General features: G+C 39.9%; 2 protein-coding genes across 9 annotated transcripts in view; one reads left to right on the top strand and one right to left on the bottom strand.

The window, feature by feature from the left end:
• The window catches only part of ralgps1 (Ral GEF with PH domain and SH3 binding motif 1), a 650,997-nt gene that overhangs the window by 267,600 nt on the left and 368,090 nt on the right, over positions 1-15,307 (top strand). The window lies entirely within an intron of this gene.
• The window catches only part of angptl2b (angiopoietin-like 2b), a 51,846-nt gene continuing 47,421 nt past the window's right edge, over positions 10,883-15,307 (bottom strand). For both annotated transcript variants that reach the window (XM_068012414.1, XM_068012415.1), the window contains 2 exons: positions 14,119-14,389; positions 10,883-13,346 (listed from right to left, as the gene is read on the bottom strand). In XM_068012414.1, coding sequence (XP_067868515.1) covers positions 13,147-13,346; positions 14,119-14,389 — 471 coding nt within the window. In that variant the 3' untranslated portion in view covers positions 10,883-13,146. The remainder of the gene's footprint in view (positions 13,347-14,118; positions 14,390-15,307) is intronic.

Raw genomic sequence — 15,307 nt, 5'->3', positions numbered from 1 at the left:
TGTTAAGTACGAGTGTACGGGTTGTTGTGCGTAACTCACCCATGTTTTAAATTCCCCGATTTTTGGTGCTGCTTTGGCTGATGCTGTCTGGATTGTGTAATCTGGGCACAAAATTAATGGGAATAAGTGGACCCAAAAGGTACAGCATTGCCAATAGACCACCCATAACCCTTCCTACTAGACTGCCATCAATTGCTTTCAAATGGATGCATGACGTCTCCACTTCTGACTCCCTGTTTACTGCAGACAAAATTGTGCTATCAGCACCTGCTGGTACAACAGGAAGACGTTCAATATTGAAAACAGATGAGGCCATTTATACTCGAGATGGAGATTTTGCATGTGGCTGTATTTCCTTTCTGAAAATATTACACCCTTAGCCTGAGATGATGCAAATTGAAAAAAATTGTTGGCTATTTGCAAGGAAACTTTTAAATGACACACTTTTTTGATCACTTTCGAGACTTATCCTATTACTTCATAGGTTGTTTTTTCCTTCGGCTCCTTTTCCAGATATCCCAGACTTCATCATGTAAATGAAGGAAATTGCTTCCCACAATGTAAAGCTTAAATTCTTCCTATTGAATGCCAATTTTGAATGGAAAGTTAGTACTTTTTAGCTTTGACTGTTTCCAGCATTTCTTTCTTCGCAAATATGTTGTTTAAAGGATCCAATACTATTGATTCTGTTGGTCATTGTATATCTGCCCAAGTTCCATTCACCAACCATGCTGGGCTATTACTGTCAAGCTTTGGTGAGCTAAGGGGAAACAACAACTCTGGCTTGAAAGTATCATCTGTAGCATTTAACTCATTTGTTTTTCTCTCTTTTTGCCAAACATCCTCCTTGTGCTATTTTTTATTTTACAAACATTGTTTTTCGGGACTCTGCTCTATGCTATGTATCACTTCTTTCTGAAAGATAGGTGAGTGACCTGCTCCCAAGTCTACAGTACTGCTCTGGTGTCTAACCAGAGGTATGTGAGGGAATTTCATGAGTGACTCGCAGGCTGATTTTTCCATCTCTTTGGCAAGTGTCTCCTGGCTGCCTCCCAGTTGGTCACTTCTAAAAGATTTTCCAACACTGCTGAAAATGCAAAGTCTTGAAAGAAACCAAAATTACCAGGTGCTATAATTCTGCCAAAATGCAGATTTGAAAGGGACTTATTATTTCTAAGTTGTTTACAATATAAATTAAAGTTCTTTCAGATTAAAAACAAATATTAAAAAGGGCAGTTATTTTTCATGCGACTGTTCTTTCTTTAACAAAGTCACTTTTTTACTTTGTATTAGTTTCTTCCCTTTTCCTTCTGTTGTCTGGTGAAGAGGGACCAGCGAGTAACCTTATTTTGCCAGATTCTGTATTCTAGCTTCTCCACCAGCATTCAAACAAATGATGGAACCTCAGGTGCTGCAATTTCTTCGCGAGAGGGAAGTGAAAATCTCATGCCGCCTCAACCAAGATAAGAATAACAAGACACTAGACTCAGTTAACAATCTCCCCTACAGATCACTATGAAGTGCTGTTTTGCAGTCGCTGACTCTCAGGCAAAACATCTCGCAATCCTTCAAGTGGAGTGCATGCATCTGTTTTGTCACATAATACAAATTTTTTTTTAGAGTAACCACTCTGTCTGTGGAGACTATTGACATTGCGCTTCTGTCTGTTGCTTGGAAGATTTTTGCCAGGATGTTCCTGAACGGCTTTTTAAGACCATAGTAGGCAATGCTTTTTGAGATCCACTTTAAATAAGTGAAGTATTGTTGGCATGAGCTTTTATTGTAAGCCAAACTCAGGAACAATATAAAAAACAAAACAAAGACCTGTTCATGGTCATTATTTACCCAATAAGGTAAGCAAAGAGGCACTATGGAAGCTTCTGGTCAAATTTGGCTGTCTTGGCCAGTTTGTGAACATGAATCAATAGCTACATGGCAGGATCCTGGGAAGGGTGATTACTAGCAGGACGGTACTGCTCCATTCTCCTCCACCAAGGAAGTCAAACAAGGTGTGTTCTTGCAGCCACATACTTTGGCTACTTGTCTTCACTGTTTTGCTGAAAAAAGCTATGCCTGGCCTCTGGAAAGGAGTGCACGTTCAGTTCAGGATAGATAGCATGTTAAGATGATAAACTGCTGTTGACGAGGTCTTTTTGCCAATTACTGTGCTTTATTGGCCCATACGTTGGAAGATGGCTCGGTAATCACCAGCTGCTTTATGTCTGTCCCCAAGAATGACAAGTCTATCCATCGGCTCTGAATAAGGTTGAGGTTATGTTCCAGCTGGTGGTACTTTCATATCACTATCACCGTGCATTGAAAGGGCACGGCTGAGTTCAATTCAAGAATTTAGGCAGCATGCAATCAGGAGATGCACAAAGTGTTTCATTTCCTGAGTAAGGTCTGTTCAGCTTTTGGTTTTCTGCGGAAGCACATATGGCTTGAATGTAGACTAAAAAATACACACAAACTCAAAGTAAATGAGGCAATAATCCTATTGTCACTTTATGGCTGTAAAAAGTGGGCAGTCTACACAGGTCAATTTAAAAACTTTCACTTCCACAGCCTTCAAACCTCAATGAGAATCAAGTGACAAGGCAAGATCTCGATCACTGAGTTCTGAATCATGCTGCTTTGCCAGAGCTCAAGAATACCAGGATGGAAACTCAACCGAGGAATCAGTGTCTGGAGACATCCGGAAAATGTTTCCCCCATGAGTTAACCAAATTTATTTTCTACTGCCAGCTGAAAGAGAGCAAACTCGTCCATGGTGGACAGTTTGATCATTTTGGAAAGAGATCCTAAAGAGCGTGTGTATAAACTGCGAAGTGGAAAGAAAGACTGCCAATCAGACTGCAGCACAAAATCTGAACTCATTTGGATTGTATGGTTGCATCTGCCTCTCTCTCATCAACTGAACAAGAGCTCATGAGTCAAGGCACATGAATGTAAACCTCCAAGCTATTAACAGATCAAGATATCATTGTCTTTAAAGCAGATTAAAAAGCCAAGTGTTTTCGAAAACGTTGGTGTCCAGTTTCTATAGAGAATGTCAAGGTGCAGCTGTCGCTCATTTGAAAGACCAATCCATTGCAGCTGGGCCTCCGCCAGTGTTTTTGTGCTAATGTTCGAAGATGTATGGGTTTCTCAGCAATAACTTGCTCTCTGAATTGACTTCTCCCAGTGGAGATTGCTTGACCTGTAATGTAAGTATCTCTTCGGCTTTTCTGGAGAGAGAATTATGGTGAGAGGATGGATGGGGTTATGGTATGAAAAGGGGATGGGCTCAGTGGGCCGCACGACCTATAAGACTTTTAAATTGTTGCACTTTTATGCTGAACAATTCCCCACAACAATACAACTTGGAATGGCATCCTAGCACATGCGCAGGATGCTGGGGAAGAAATTGATGGTGTGTATTATCCATGCATGCCCCAAGTGCAAACATGGAGGGTCAAACCATTTACCGATTAGGCACATTACATTGAGTTCGATAATTTCAGAGCATGACGGGCCCCCCATTTTACTTTAATTTTTAGTTATTTTTTCTTTTGTTTGCCTACCCACTTTTTTTTCATGTTTGTGCTTGCGGCTGTTCAGTTTTCAGTCCATTAACACCCTATCTGTACTAATGCTTTGTCTTTCAACACACCATTAACATATTGTTTGCCTTTGCTCCATGACCTTCTGGTCGGTGATTCTCTGTGACCTTGTCCTATCAACACCATCTCCTTTGTTATCTCTTGCCCCACCCCCGCTTTACTTGCTTAAAACCTTTCACATTTCTAATATCTGCTAGTTCTGAAGAACGGTCACTGACCTGAAAGGTTAACTCTGCTTCTCTCCCCACAGATGCTGCCAGACCTGCTGAGTATTTCCAGCGTTTCTTGTTTTTATTTCAGATTTCTAGCATCTGCAGTATTTTGCTTTCATTTGAGGGTCAAACTGTTATGTCTTCTGGTTTCCATAAGTTAGAAATAATCACACTTTATGCTTAAAAATGCTGGAGCTTTTTTTATTTCATTCAGCCCGCCATGCTGCAGAGTAAGAACTGCTTTAGACTGGTGTCATGTTACGCATCACATGACTCTGCAGTGCAGCCATGAATGTGGCCTCCTGGAAAACGTAAAAATAACATAGTTCCTATCTAATTAGATTCAGGCTCTTTACAGAGATAATATAACAATATGTAACACACACATTTCAGCGCAAGACGTGACAAAAAGTAATTCAGCGTGCTGTGATATACAAATGAAAAATACGAGTAGTCTAATGCTTAAACGTGTCAATCATTTTTTTGACTTCAACTCCAACAAATTACCAATTTTTATATTTACTTCATCTCCGTGAGGCCTGAACTATCGGCATTTTACACAGGCTTGATATTTCCGACGACAGAAACAAAACAATTTTTTAAAATAACAGAACCAAGCCATTCCTGGCAAGCTCATAACTGGGCTAAAATAACAGCAAAAATTGAATATCTGATTCATATGTTTCTTTTGGGTCTTGTTTTGAAAAGTACAATGGCGTACAAAGGTGGACTCCCTCCAGTGTTACATTTGTTAAATTGTTCTCTGTCTGAACCAGCTGTCAAGACTGACTTTCTTCCATTTTAATTTATTTTTGGTTAGGTTTTGTTTAGTCAGTCGGAACACACGTGTGGCAGAATGACTTTCTCAGAAAGCAGTAAAATGGAAAACTCATAAGCTGTCAAAGAGGAGCTCGTCATTAATATTCTTACTAACTAAAGAAAAAGGAGCACCCATCTTTTTCAAACAGATCAAATAGTTTTTCAAAACCTTACAGTGCTGCGGTATTTAAAGCTGCAGAGGTTGTAAACACTCAATGGATAAGAGGATCTCTTAACATGCTTTTTGTACTGGCTCACTGATGCTGGATTGCCCAAGTATGAGGTACAAGCCATAGGCTGCCTGCCAAATATAACACTGCCTTGCAGGCAGAGCAGTGACAGATGAATTTCAGTATACGCGAACACAAAGGAATGGACACTGGAGAGATAAATGGGCATAAAACGGGTGTATGCTAAAGATGGTGTGAAGAATAGTTTATGTTGGAAAGAATCCGGGGTAGTAATCATTTGGTACTTAGCATGTCAAATGACTATGGTGCAACAGTAAACAAAATCAACAGAATGCTAACTTATATTGCCCACATCACAACTTATATTTGAGGTTATCAAACTAGAATCACACCATGCTCTTGTCAGACCACAGCGTCTTTATTACATTAAGTTCTAGTCGCCAACTTCTAAGCCATGGAAGCTTGGTGAGAATAAGCATTGGTGAAATGGACACGTGGCAGGTGAAATTTAATACAGAGGAGTGTGAATTGATACATTTTGGTAGAAAGAATGAGGAGAGGCAATATGAGCTAACTAGTAAAAATTTAAAGGGCGTGCGAGAGCAGAGACACTTTGGGGGTATATGTGCAGAAATCCGGCAGAACAAGTAGAGATGGCTTTTTTAAAAAAAAAAGATATGGGATCCTTGTATTTATTAATAGAGGCATAGAGTATAAAAGGAAGTTATGCTAAACCTTTATAAAACACTGGTTAGGCCTCAGTTGGAGTATTGTGTTTAATTCTGGGCACCACACTTGAGGAAGGATGTCAAGGCATTAGAGAGGGTACAGAAAAGATTTACTAGAATGGTTCCAGGGATGAGGAACTTCATATGTCTGAAGAGACTGGCAAAACTGTTTTCAGTGGCAAAAAGATCAGTAGCCGGAGAATTCAGGTTTAAGACAATTGACACAAGAACCAGAGGCAACTTGAAGAACCACTTTTTTTTTTTACAGAGTGAGTTATGATGGAATGCACTGCTTGAATGGCCAATGGATGCAGATTCAATAGTAACTTTGAAAAGGGAATTAGATAAACACTTGAAGGAAAAGAAAAGACTGTGGGGAAAGAGCAGGGGCGTGGCTGTAATTGGATAGCTCTACCAAATAGCTGTCAAACGCATGATGGACTGAATGGTCTCATGTGCTGTATCATTATGGTACGAAGGCTAATCTCAGGCGTCAATTTTGTGTTACACAGAAAGTCCAGAGAAACTGAAAAGTAAGTAACTAAGAGATGTCTTTACAGAATGTGTGGATAAGGTAAATATGTAGCACAATACATTGGAGTAAGGGAGCATAAGTTACTGAATGATCTTTCAGATAAGGATAGTGAACGTTAGATAATTTGAGGTGAGAAGGACTGTAACGTTTATTCTGGCTTGAAGAAATAAGATGAACTAAAAAATGTTCAGTGCTGTGATTCTAAGGTTCAGCCTGTACTCTCCACCAAGCAATAAAAATGCACTTCCAAACTTTCAACTGGCTACCCTTTTCCCTCCTTGCCATGATACTTCTGCAGACATCTATTTGCTCAACATTTCCCTTACTTGTGCCCTTGATGCTGTTACTCCCAGAGAAACATTTATTGTCTCCAATCCCTCCTCATATGGCTCCCTAGTTAACGCCCTCAAATCCAAAGACTGGTGTCGAGTGTAGCTGGTGCTTAGTCATCTATCAGCAGATCAAGTGCTGTTGACCTCCTGCTCTTTCTCCCAAAACAGCCAACTACTCCAGGATCAGACTAGAGAACAAAGATAACGTAAGCTCCTTTTCTCCCTGACCAACTTTCCCAAACACTTCCCCCATGCCACTTCTACCCTCACCTCTAACAGCAAGTGTGAGGTGTTCATGAACTTCTTTGTCACCAAGATTAAGATCAAACATTCTTCTCGTTGCTAACAAATCTAATCTCTCCGCAGTCTCCATCCTTCCCCTGCCCTGGATACCTGTCTTCCTCTAGCTTCCCTTCCATCTGCTGCATGACCTCTCCAAGCTCTTCATCCATGAGACCCACCCCCTGCTCCCTTTATACAATTCCCACTAAATTTGCTGACCATCTAAATTCCCTTCTGGGCTACTATTTGAACCAGATGTTTTCTGACTCAGAACTACTTCATTCTTTTGCAATGTACAGTGCGTAAAGTGATTTAATTTCCAGGTGTTTTCACGGGTTGGGTTTTAAGACCATATTTGACCTTTTGTGGGGATTTTCTTGTGTGTTTGTGAGGTGGTATGGATCTAGTGCTGCTTGTGCTTTGTGTTTTATATAATGTTTCAGTCTCCCGAGCAGATTGAATGTGATCTGTCTTTGAGCTTTACTTTTCTCATGTCCTAGTATTCCATCCGATTGTTTTGTTGGTTGGTGGAGTGTTCCAAACACTTTGGTCTAATTTCAGTTGGATGTTCCCACAGTTGTTAAGTTAGAAGAGGTTTATTAATGTGAGTACTGTTGACAACTTGAGATTAGTGGTCCATCAACTAGCTTTCAAAAAAAACTCTTGAGGTAGATGAAGAACAAAAAGTAGCTTTATTTCAGATGCTCACCTTAAAGAATGGTGATCTGAACAGGCATAAACAGCAACCAGGCAGAATGGAAGCATGCTGTTTTCCAAAACAGAGTTTGAGAAGGGGATAAACTCTCCTGGTCGTTGTGGGGGATTTTGCTGAAATATGTTATCTGCTTTCATGCCATATTGACTAGTGCTTGCACCTGATTGAGGATTAAGTTTTCCATTATTATGATCCCTGTGGAGATTACCAACAAACCAAAAGAATCGAATCCCCCGACTGACCCCAACTTAGGAAACAGTTGAAATAGACAAGATTTCACTTTTATAAATTTTACTTTAACATTCAAACCAAAACCAACGTACATTAAACATGAACTAACAGTTAAATCACGATTGATGTATGAATATCTTAAAGATTATAGGTTAATTATCAGATGCAACAAAGATATATCTCAAGTCCTCTGGCAGTCCTATTCAGGATGAGGCCAAACTGTCACAAAGTCCTTAAAGTCTTCAAACTTTTCAAGTCGATCTCCAGATCCCATCTCCCAAGATGCAAACAGTAGTTTCCGCTCAATGGCAGTTTCTCTGCAATCCAATCTCCACAGATACCATCTCCACCAAAACTGTGCACCCTTCTGGAATTTCTGTGGTTTTGCTCACAGCAGTCCTGGTGGTGTAGCTTCACTGGTCTCGCCTTACATAACTCTTTAAGGCACCAAAAGCAACGGTAGCAACCTGTATTTTCTAAGGGTCAGCTCCCAGAAAGCAGCTTCCAGTTCAAAGAGCTTGTCTTTTTAAAACCAACAGCTCCCAGCTTGTTTCAGTTCAGCAACCCCAGGAAACATTTAAAAAAAAAACAGCTTTGCAGCTAGTTTCAGAGTCGTCTTGTAAAGCTGAAACCTAAACTCCAGTCACATGTCTCTGGTAAAAATAACTGACCTCCATGAACATATTCAGGCTTTTAGTTTCATTTTCAAATTGGGGTCTGTCTCAAAAATACGTGCTTTGAATCCAAAGTCATGGCACCCAACAGGCCAGCTGCATAGAATACAGTCTGCACATGAAGATTCCATCACAATTTTTTTGATCACATTGTCGAACATTTAACCTATTATGGATTTTATTAATTTCCAGACATTATTTGATGTGTATATTTGTAATTTCAAATGTCTGTTAATGATGCGATTTATCCCAGTCAACAGTGAAGATTTATATACCAAACTGTTTTTTGACTTGTGTCCAAAGTGTGTATTGCTGTGAAACAGTGTCATCTTGGGATTTTTTCCCCCCCATACAGTATTTAAATAGAAATAGAGGAAGATTTACGGCATAAGAGGAGGCCATTCAACCCATTGTGTCCATGCTGAAAAAGTGCTCTTCAGTCTATTACCATCTTCCAGCTCTTGGTTTGTAGTCCTGTAGCTTATGGCACCTCAAGTGCATATCCAAGTATTTTCTAAATATGCCAAGGGTTTCTGCCGCTACCACCCTTTCAGACAGATTGTTCCAGACCCCCACCACCCTCTAGGTGAAAAGATTATTCCTTAACTCCCCTTTAATCCTTCAAACAATTACTTGAAATCAATGCCCCATGTTTATTGACCTGTCTGCTAATGGAAATAGGTCCTTCCTTTCCATTCTATCTAGGTCCCTCATAATCTTATATACATCAATTAAATTTTCCCTCAGCCTCCACTGTTCCAAAGAAAACCAGCCCAGCCAATCCAATTTTTCCTCATAACTAAAATTCTCCATTCCTGGCCACAATCCTGTCAATCTCTTCTGTACCCTTTCCAGTGCGATCGCATCCTTCCTGTAATGTGACCAGAACTGTACACATTACTCTGTGGTCAAATGGTCTCATTACCGAATTCGAAATGTTTATTGTATCTATATTGTGCTTTCCTTTTTTTTTAGAGTTCTTCTCTAAGAGTACCGTATGGCATCGCCTGTTTGATTTTGCAGAGTGTTTGTGATGGTGCATGTTACCTTTTCATACATGGTTCAGTCAGCAGTGACCAAAGTAATAGATATCAGATAAATTTGACCTTGGTAGTTTCTGGGAGCTAGTAAGGTTTGAAAAATATTCATGTGTGCCAAAAACAAGTTGCAAATTTCCCACAAACTAGTGTGCTCTCCAGCAACCCTTATATGCCCTGGCAAGCTGTTTTGTGTTTTTCTATGTGATTTGGGTCAGTGGTATTGTTTTTGTGTAACTTTTCCGTGTATTTTGGGTTGCAATCACTATATCTTGAGTGTTTGTTTTTCTCTGTCTTGTGCCATTGGTAGTTCATCTGTCGCATGTGGTTCTTATTCTTGAAGAGATTTTGTTTCTGTGAAAGTTATTTGTTTCGGGTCTTCTGGAGCGCAATTATTTCTGTTTGAGAAGTCCCGTCAGGACAGCCTCTGTCAGAAGATTAAGCAGGGAAGTCGTATTCATTTACAGTGGCTTGCTCTTGTATTAATTCTGTCAGCTTTTCCTGTTTGCTACTGCTGGGCAAGTCTCTGCTGCTATTTATTTTGTGCAATGAGATTCTTCTTTTATGAGGTTTGCACAGTCCATATCCATTAAAAAGTTATTGGCTGCTGATTGATGTTGCTATTGTGTCAGAGAGTCATGATTGTTGGCAGTGCATTGTTTATGCTTGGTTTGTATGTATGTGTATTTGGACATTGAGACATGAATTGCTTTTTTGGAGTCAAGTGTCAATTTAAGAAAAACCTGGCACAAGAAAAATATCACTTGCTGCTTATGTAAGATTTGCAGGTGCCCACACCGAGCATGTACAATGTAACTGCTGGGAGAGTTGCTCTATGAAACTGGGACTGGTAGCTGCAGTCCAACTGCAGCATTGCTAACGCATACCCACCAATTCATTCTGTGCTGTTTTTCGACTGCAGTTTGTTTTTTTTTTAGAGATACAGCACTGAAACAGGCCCTTCGGCCCACCGAGTCTGTGCCGACCATCAACCACCCATTTTATACTAATCCTACACTAATCCCATATTCCTACCACATCCCCACCTGTCCCTATATTTCCCTACCACCTACCTATACAAGGGGCAATTTATAATTGCCAATTAACCTATCAACCTGCAAGTCTTTGGCATGTGGGAGGAAACCGGAGCACCCGGAGGAAACCCACGCAGACACAGGGAGAACTTGCAAACTCCACACAGGCAGTACCCAGAATTTGTTTTATTTGTTTGCTAAAGTTTTTCCTGTGCATAAACTATTCCATTTCTGACGTAGCAGTTTGCTTGTTACCACTCCCAGCTCTATGCCAATACCACTTGAATTAGCAGCTGTTAAGCACAGAAGCTGGATGCCGCTTCTCCTGAGCGAGCAACTGGTTAAGCAATTGTGTTGATGAGCAGGAGATACCAGTTTGATCCCTGATCAATGCTGAACTAATGGGACCAGACTAGAGGTCGGAGCACTACAAACTGGCTTTCTGCAGGTTGATCGGTCCTACGTGTTTAATGTAAATAATACTAACAAATGTACTTTAAGTATGTTTATTGCAGCAGTTGAAGGTTATATTGGAACTGTCAAGACAATGTTGCGAAAGACAAAACTATTTCTGCCAATAGCATTTAGTTCTTTTAACTCTACAATTAACGATCAAAGTTGGAATCACGAACTGTATTTTACATACTGTTACAGTTAGTAAGACACAGATGTACACAAGAATGCAGTAGAAATATTACAATAAAGTACTGTAAGTGACTGCAGAAATAAAAAGGGTGTGCAGCCCCTCTCCTATCCACCCACCCTCCTCCACCCCACCCCACCCCAGTTGTTTATGGCTATATTTATTTACCTATATATGATTCTTCAATGTAAATGGACATTAGATAGAAAACAAGGAATTAGTATACACGCATCCACAAATGCACACAAACACTCTCACTGTCTAGGTTTTCAAGCTGCAATCTCAACATTTCAGTTCCCTACAGCCCCACATGGAAATGAAAGTAAAGTTGGGAAATTATGTGGTGGGATATTCCTGTATGAATGCTTAATGTGTTGGTCTGAAATTCCTCTCTCCATTATTTTAAAGGAATAGACTAACCCTATTTAAAATAGATTAATTTCAGTAGGTTTACAATTAATCTGTTAACACCTCCACTAAAATAACAGAGGGAGGAATTTCACGCTGATGCGTTGGTTGGTTGTACACTGATACCCCACATGGAATTTCAGGGCCAAAGTTCTTTCCTCACCAAGCTATGACCTTTTTTTCTTTTTGATGTGCTGTTGTCTTATTCAGTGGGAAATAGTTTGCTTTCAGAAAGTAACAACATTATCATTGCCTGCGTGATGCAGAGTAACTTCTCTTCTTCTGTGTTCCCAGAACAGATCTTCGTATGCCAGGACTGTTACATATTGGGAATAGTGAGGCACGATCCCATGAGTATTCACCTATTAAAATTAATGCTTAGTGGATAGCACACATTTTAATTATTTGTTTAATCATTCATGGTATGCGAGTGTCACTGGCATCCTTTATATGGTACACACTGCTACTGCTATGTGTCGGTGTTGGAGGGAGTGAATGTTTAAGTTGTTGGATGGGCTGTCGATCAAGTGGGCTGCTTTGTCCTGGTTGGTGTTGAGCTTCCGGAGTGTTATTGGAGCTGCACTCATCCAGGCAAGTGGAGAGTATTCCATCATGCTCCTGACTTGTGCCTTGTAGATGGTGGACAAGCATTGAGGTGTCAGGAGGTGAGTTACTCGCCACAGAATTCCCAGCCTCTGACCTGCTCTTGTAGCCACAGTATTTGTATGGCTGCTCCAGTTCAGTTTCTGGTCAATGGTAACCCTCAGGATGTTGATGATGGGGACTAAGCGATGATGATTCCCAGTATATGTTCCTGATATGCAAAACTCTGATGGGAACTCTTAAAGTTGTAAATTTACTCTATAGTTCACTTCTCTCTCTTTAAAGTTTTCATCCAAAATGCTGGAAATTTATGCCTGAGAGTGGCTTTTAAGAGCAGGAATCAGCAGAATCAGAGAAAAATTGGTTCAAATACACTTAAGCGTTTTTTTTACATATACATATATCCCTAACAAGCTGGAGACAGTTCGAGCACACTCTCTTGTTTTACCATCTGGAGTGATATTAATAACTATGGAAATTCTCAGAGCTAATTTCTAGAGTACATCAAGTACCCATAGATTCATCAGAACTCCTTTCCTGCGTCAGAATTACAGAACAAAAACATTGCATAGGCTTGCAATTCACTATGTCAGAAGAATTTGCTGGACTGTTTCTTTCAATGCATGCGTTCATGTTGAATATTTTTGATATTGTAAAAAGCATCTTGCGACTGTTAAGCAATGTTTGCACCTCTCATTCTCATTCTTTGCTTCCAAACAGCGAAAGTGCTAACTGCTGCTCTTGAAGTCCTGTCTCATGCCAGACCAGGTACGGAGGTCTGGTGTTCATACTGCAGAAGCAAAATAACCTCCCAAACACAATGGAATTTTATTACAATACTATTTTTTTTAAATGACTTTAAGCACAAATACTCTGAACTCCGCATTTACACCAGCAAATTGCTGTTCTGCGAGAAAATAAGTTTGTATATATGACATTACAAGTTCATAATTTGAAGGAAATAAATACATAGAAGTATTTTTCTTTTCATCTCAAGAATAAGCACAGCTCAGTATACATATTGACGTAAGGCTGATTTTATATACAGGGTGCTAATGTTCACTTCTGCTTCTGCGTGTTCAAGACACCTAGTTTTTTTTTCAATGAAAAGTGTTGGGGTTGGGTCTCATCATCATAGTAACTGACTTCAGGGAGTAAGCTCCCCCTCTGAACTCCGCCCAGTACACTCCATCTTGGTACTTGCTGCGATAATGTCCACCACGGTACCAGACACCATTGAGATTTGAATGTGCACAGGCATTATACCACCAGCCACCTTTCTGATAGTGTGCACAGTTACCTACAAAACAAAAATCCACGTCACAAATATTTGAAGAGCTTTGTGAAGTAATCATTCAGGTGTGGCATAATTTTTTTTTATTCTGTAAGGAAACGGTATCTGCCAATTTCTTTAAATATCTATATATTATTTTAAAAACTCTTGCATTGGGCAAGCACTTCCATCCACTGGCCTTGCTACATCTTGCCATAGTTTATAGCCAGTGCTTTTTGCCAACCATTCTCATTGGCAACCATTTGCCACTCAGTTTTGCTGTGCCAGCTGTCACGCTGTAGATGCAGCCTGAGGCAGTTTAGTGGCACTGTGGAATGACTTTCTGAAGTCTGACAACTACATTGTGATCTATATATGGGAAAAAAACCTATATTCATTGACTGGTATTGGGGCATTGCTGCAGGAAATTTAGTAGCACTAACAAACATCAACCATATTAGGTTCAGACTCCTGTAATGCGAATCTTTATTCGTTTGCAGAGTGATGAGAGTGGGAGGGAAAGTGATGCAAGCGAAGAAGTAGTGGTTAGCTGAGAAGCTGAGATTTTTCAACTTCTAGATTGTAGGAAGCCTGAGGAAAGTAAAGGCTTCCATCGTATGAGGCCCGAGACAATAATTAGTAAGACTAAGATTTAGTGCAATGAGCCCTCATTCCAACAGTCCAGACACAATGAAGAAACCTGAGTGAATAAATACCAATGTTTTTTGCTGTATTTTAAGCAAAGATTAGAAGTGTCGCCACCAATTTTGAGCGTGGCTTTGAGTGAGGTTGCCATTACCTGTGTATGCATCACGGTCTCTGTCCAGCGTGGTAAACTGCTTTCCATTGTGCCAAGTAAAGGAATCGCCAGCATTTCCATGGTAGCGACCCACCCGAAGCTTGTAGTAGTCAGTCTCAGACTCCAGTCTGAAACTGGCGTATTCGGCAAACACTTTGCGCCCTTGCCAGTCCTCCATGGTGATCAGCAGCTTGTAATTTCCTTGGTTTGTCAACCAATAAATATTTTCCAGACCAAGCCAGTACTCCCCATCGATGTTCCCGAACCCTTGCTGTGGTAGAATATTGGAAAAACATGAAGCTTAAATAACATAAATTCAGCTTACTGTTCAGTCCTGGCTTTTAATTTGTTTATGGGGAAAGCTGAAAACAAAAAACAAAAGAACAGCAAGAGAAAGACCTTGTTAATTTAACCACAAGGGTTAGCGTTATAGTCAGTTATCAATCCCTTAAGGCAATACAGTTACGATTTCAATGAATATTCTTCAGGTCTGAGAGCTATATGTTCATATTAAATATGTTTTCAATTCCATGCACTCTGTAGGGTTCTGACGGCAGTTAATTTTTGTCATTTTTATATGTCTACTCTTTGGTCATGAGTAATAACCCTCTCCTACCTGTAATAATTCATTAAACATTTGTCCTGTATTTATAAATACTTTAAAAGAGCTAAAACAGATAAAACTTAATATACTTTCCAAACCTTTCTAGTGATATCTAAATGGGGTTTAACAGGATTAAGTCTCATTTAGTGTGGTAATAGAATGTTGGATTTGTTAAACCTGTTTGGAATGTGGGTGAAAAGCAACTGTGCAGAAGATCAACCCACGAGATAAATTCATAGTACTACCAACCAAACCAGGAGAGTAGAACAAGAAGCATATAGAGTGATCAACATTTGAACAGGTCTTTTTTTTTTTAACAGTACTGCAGACAAAACCATTTGTTCATTTGTTTGTGCAGTTGTTCTCTCTGCTTTCATGTTGATTGCTATGTAGAAGCCAATGTACGGAAACAAAAAGCTGGTGCGTGCATGTAAAAGCCAGCCATAGGAAGATGTAACCTGTCAATCAAGGTGGTGGCCATTTTGTGTTCTGCTGTTGGCTCCAATAACCACAGTCAGAAACTAAAGCATCAGGGTGGATTTTAAATTCCATCTTCCATTTCCACATTAAACATGATGCAAAAGC

This window comes from Heterodontus francisci, chromosome 32 (genome assembly GCF_036365525.1).
Source record: "Heterodontus francisci isolate sHetFra1 chromosome 32, sHetFra1.hap1, whole genome shotgun sequence".
In the NCBI taxonomy this organism is placed as follows: domain Eukaryota; kingdom Metazoa; phylum Chordata; class Chondrichthyes; order Heterodontiformes; family Heterodontidae; genus Heterodontus; species Heterodontus francisci.
Note: the sequence above shows the minus strand (reverse complement) of the source record. Positions and strands in the feature narration are given on the sequence as shown.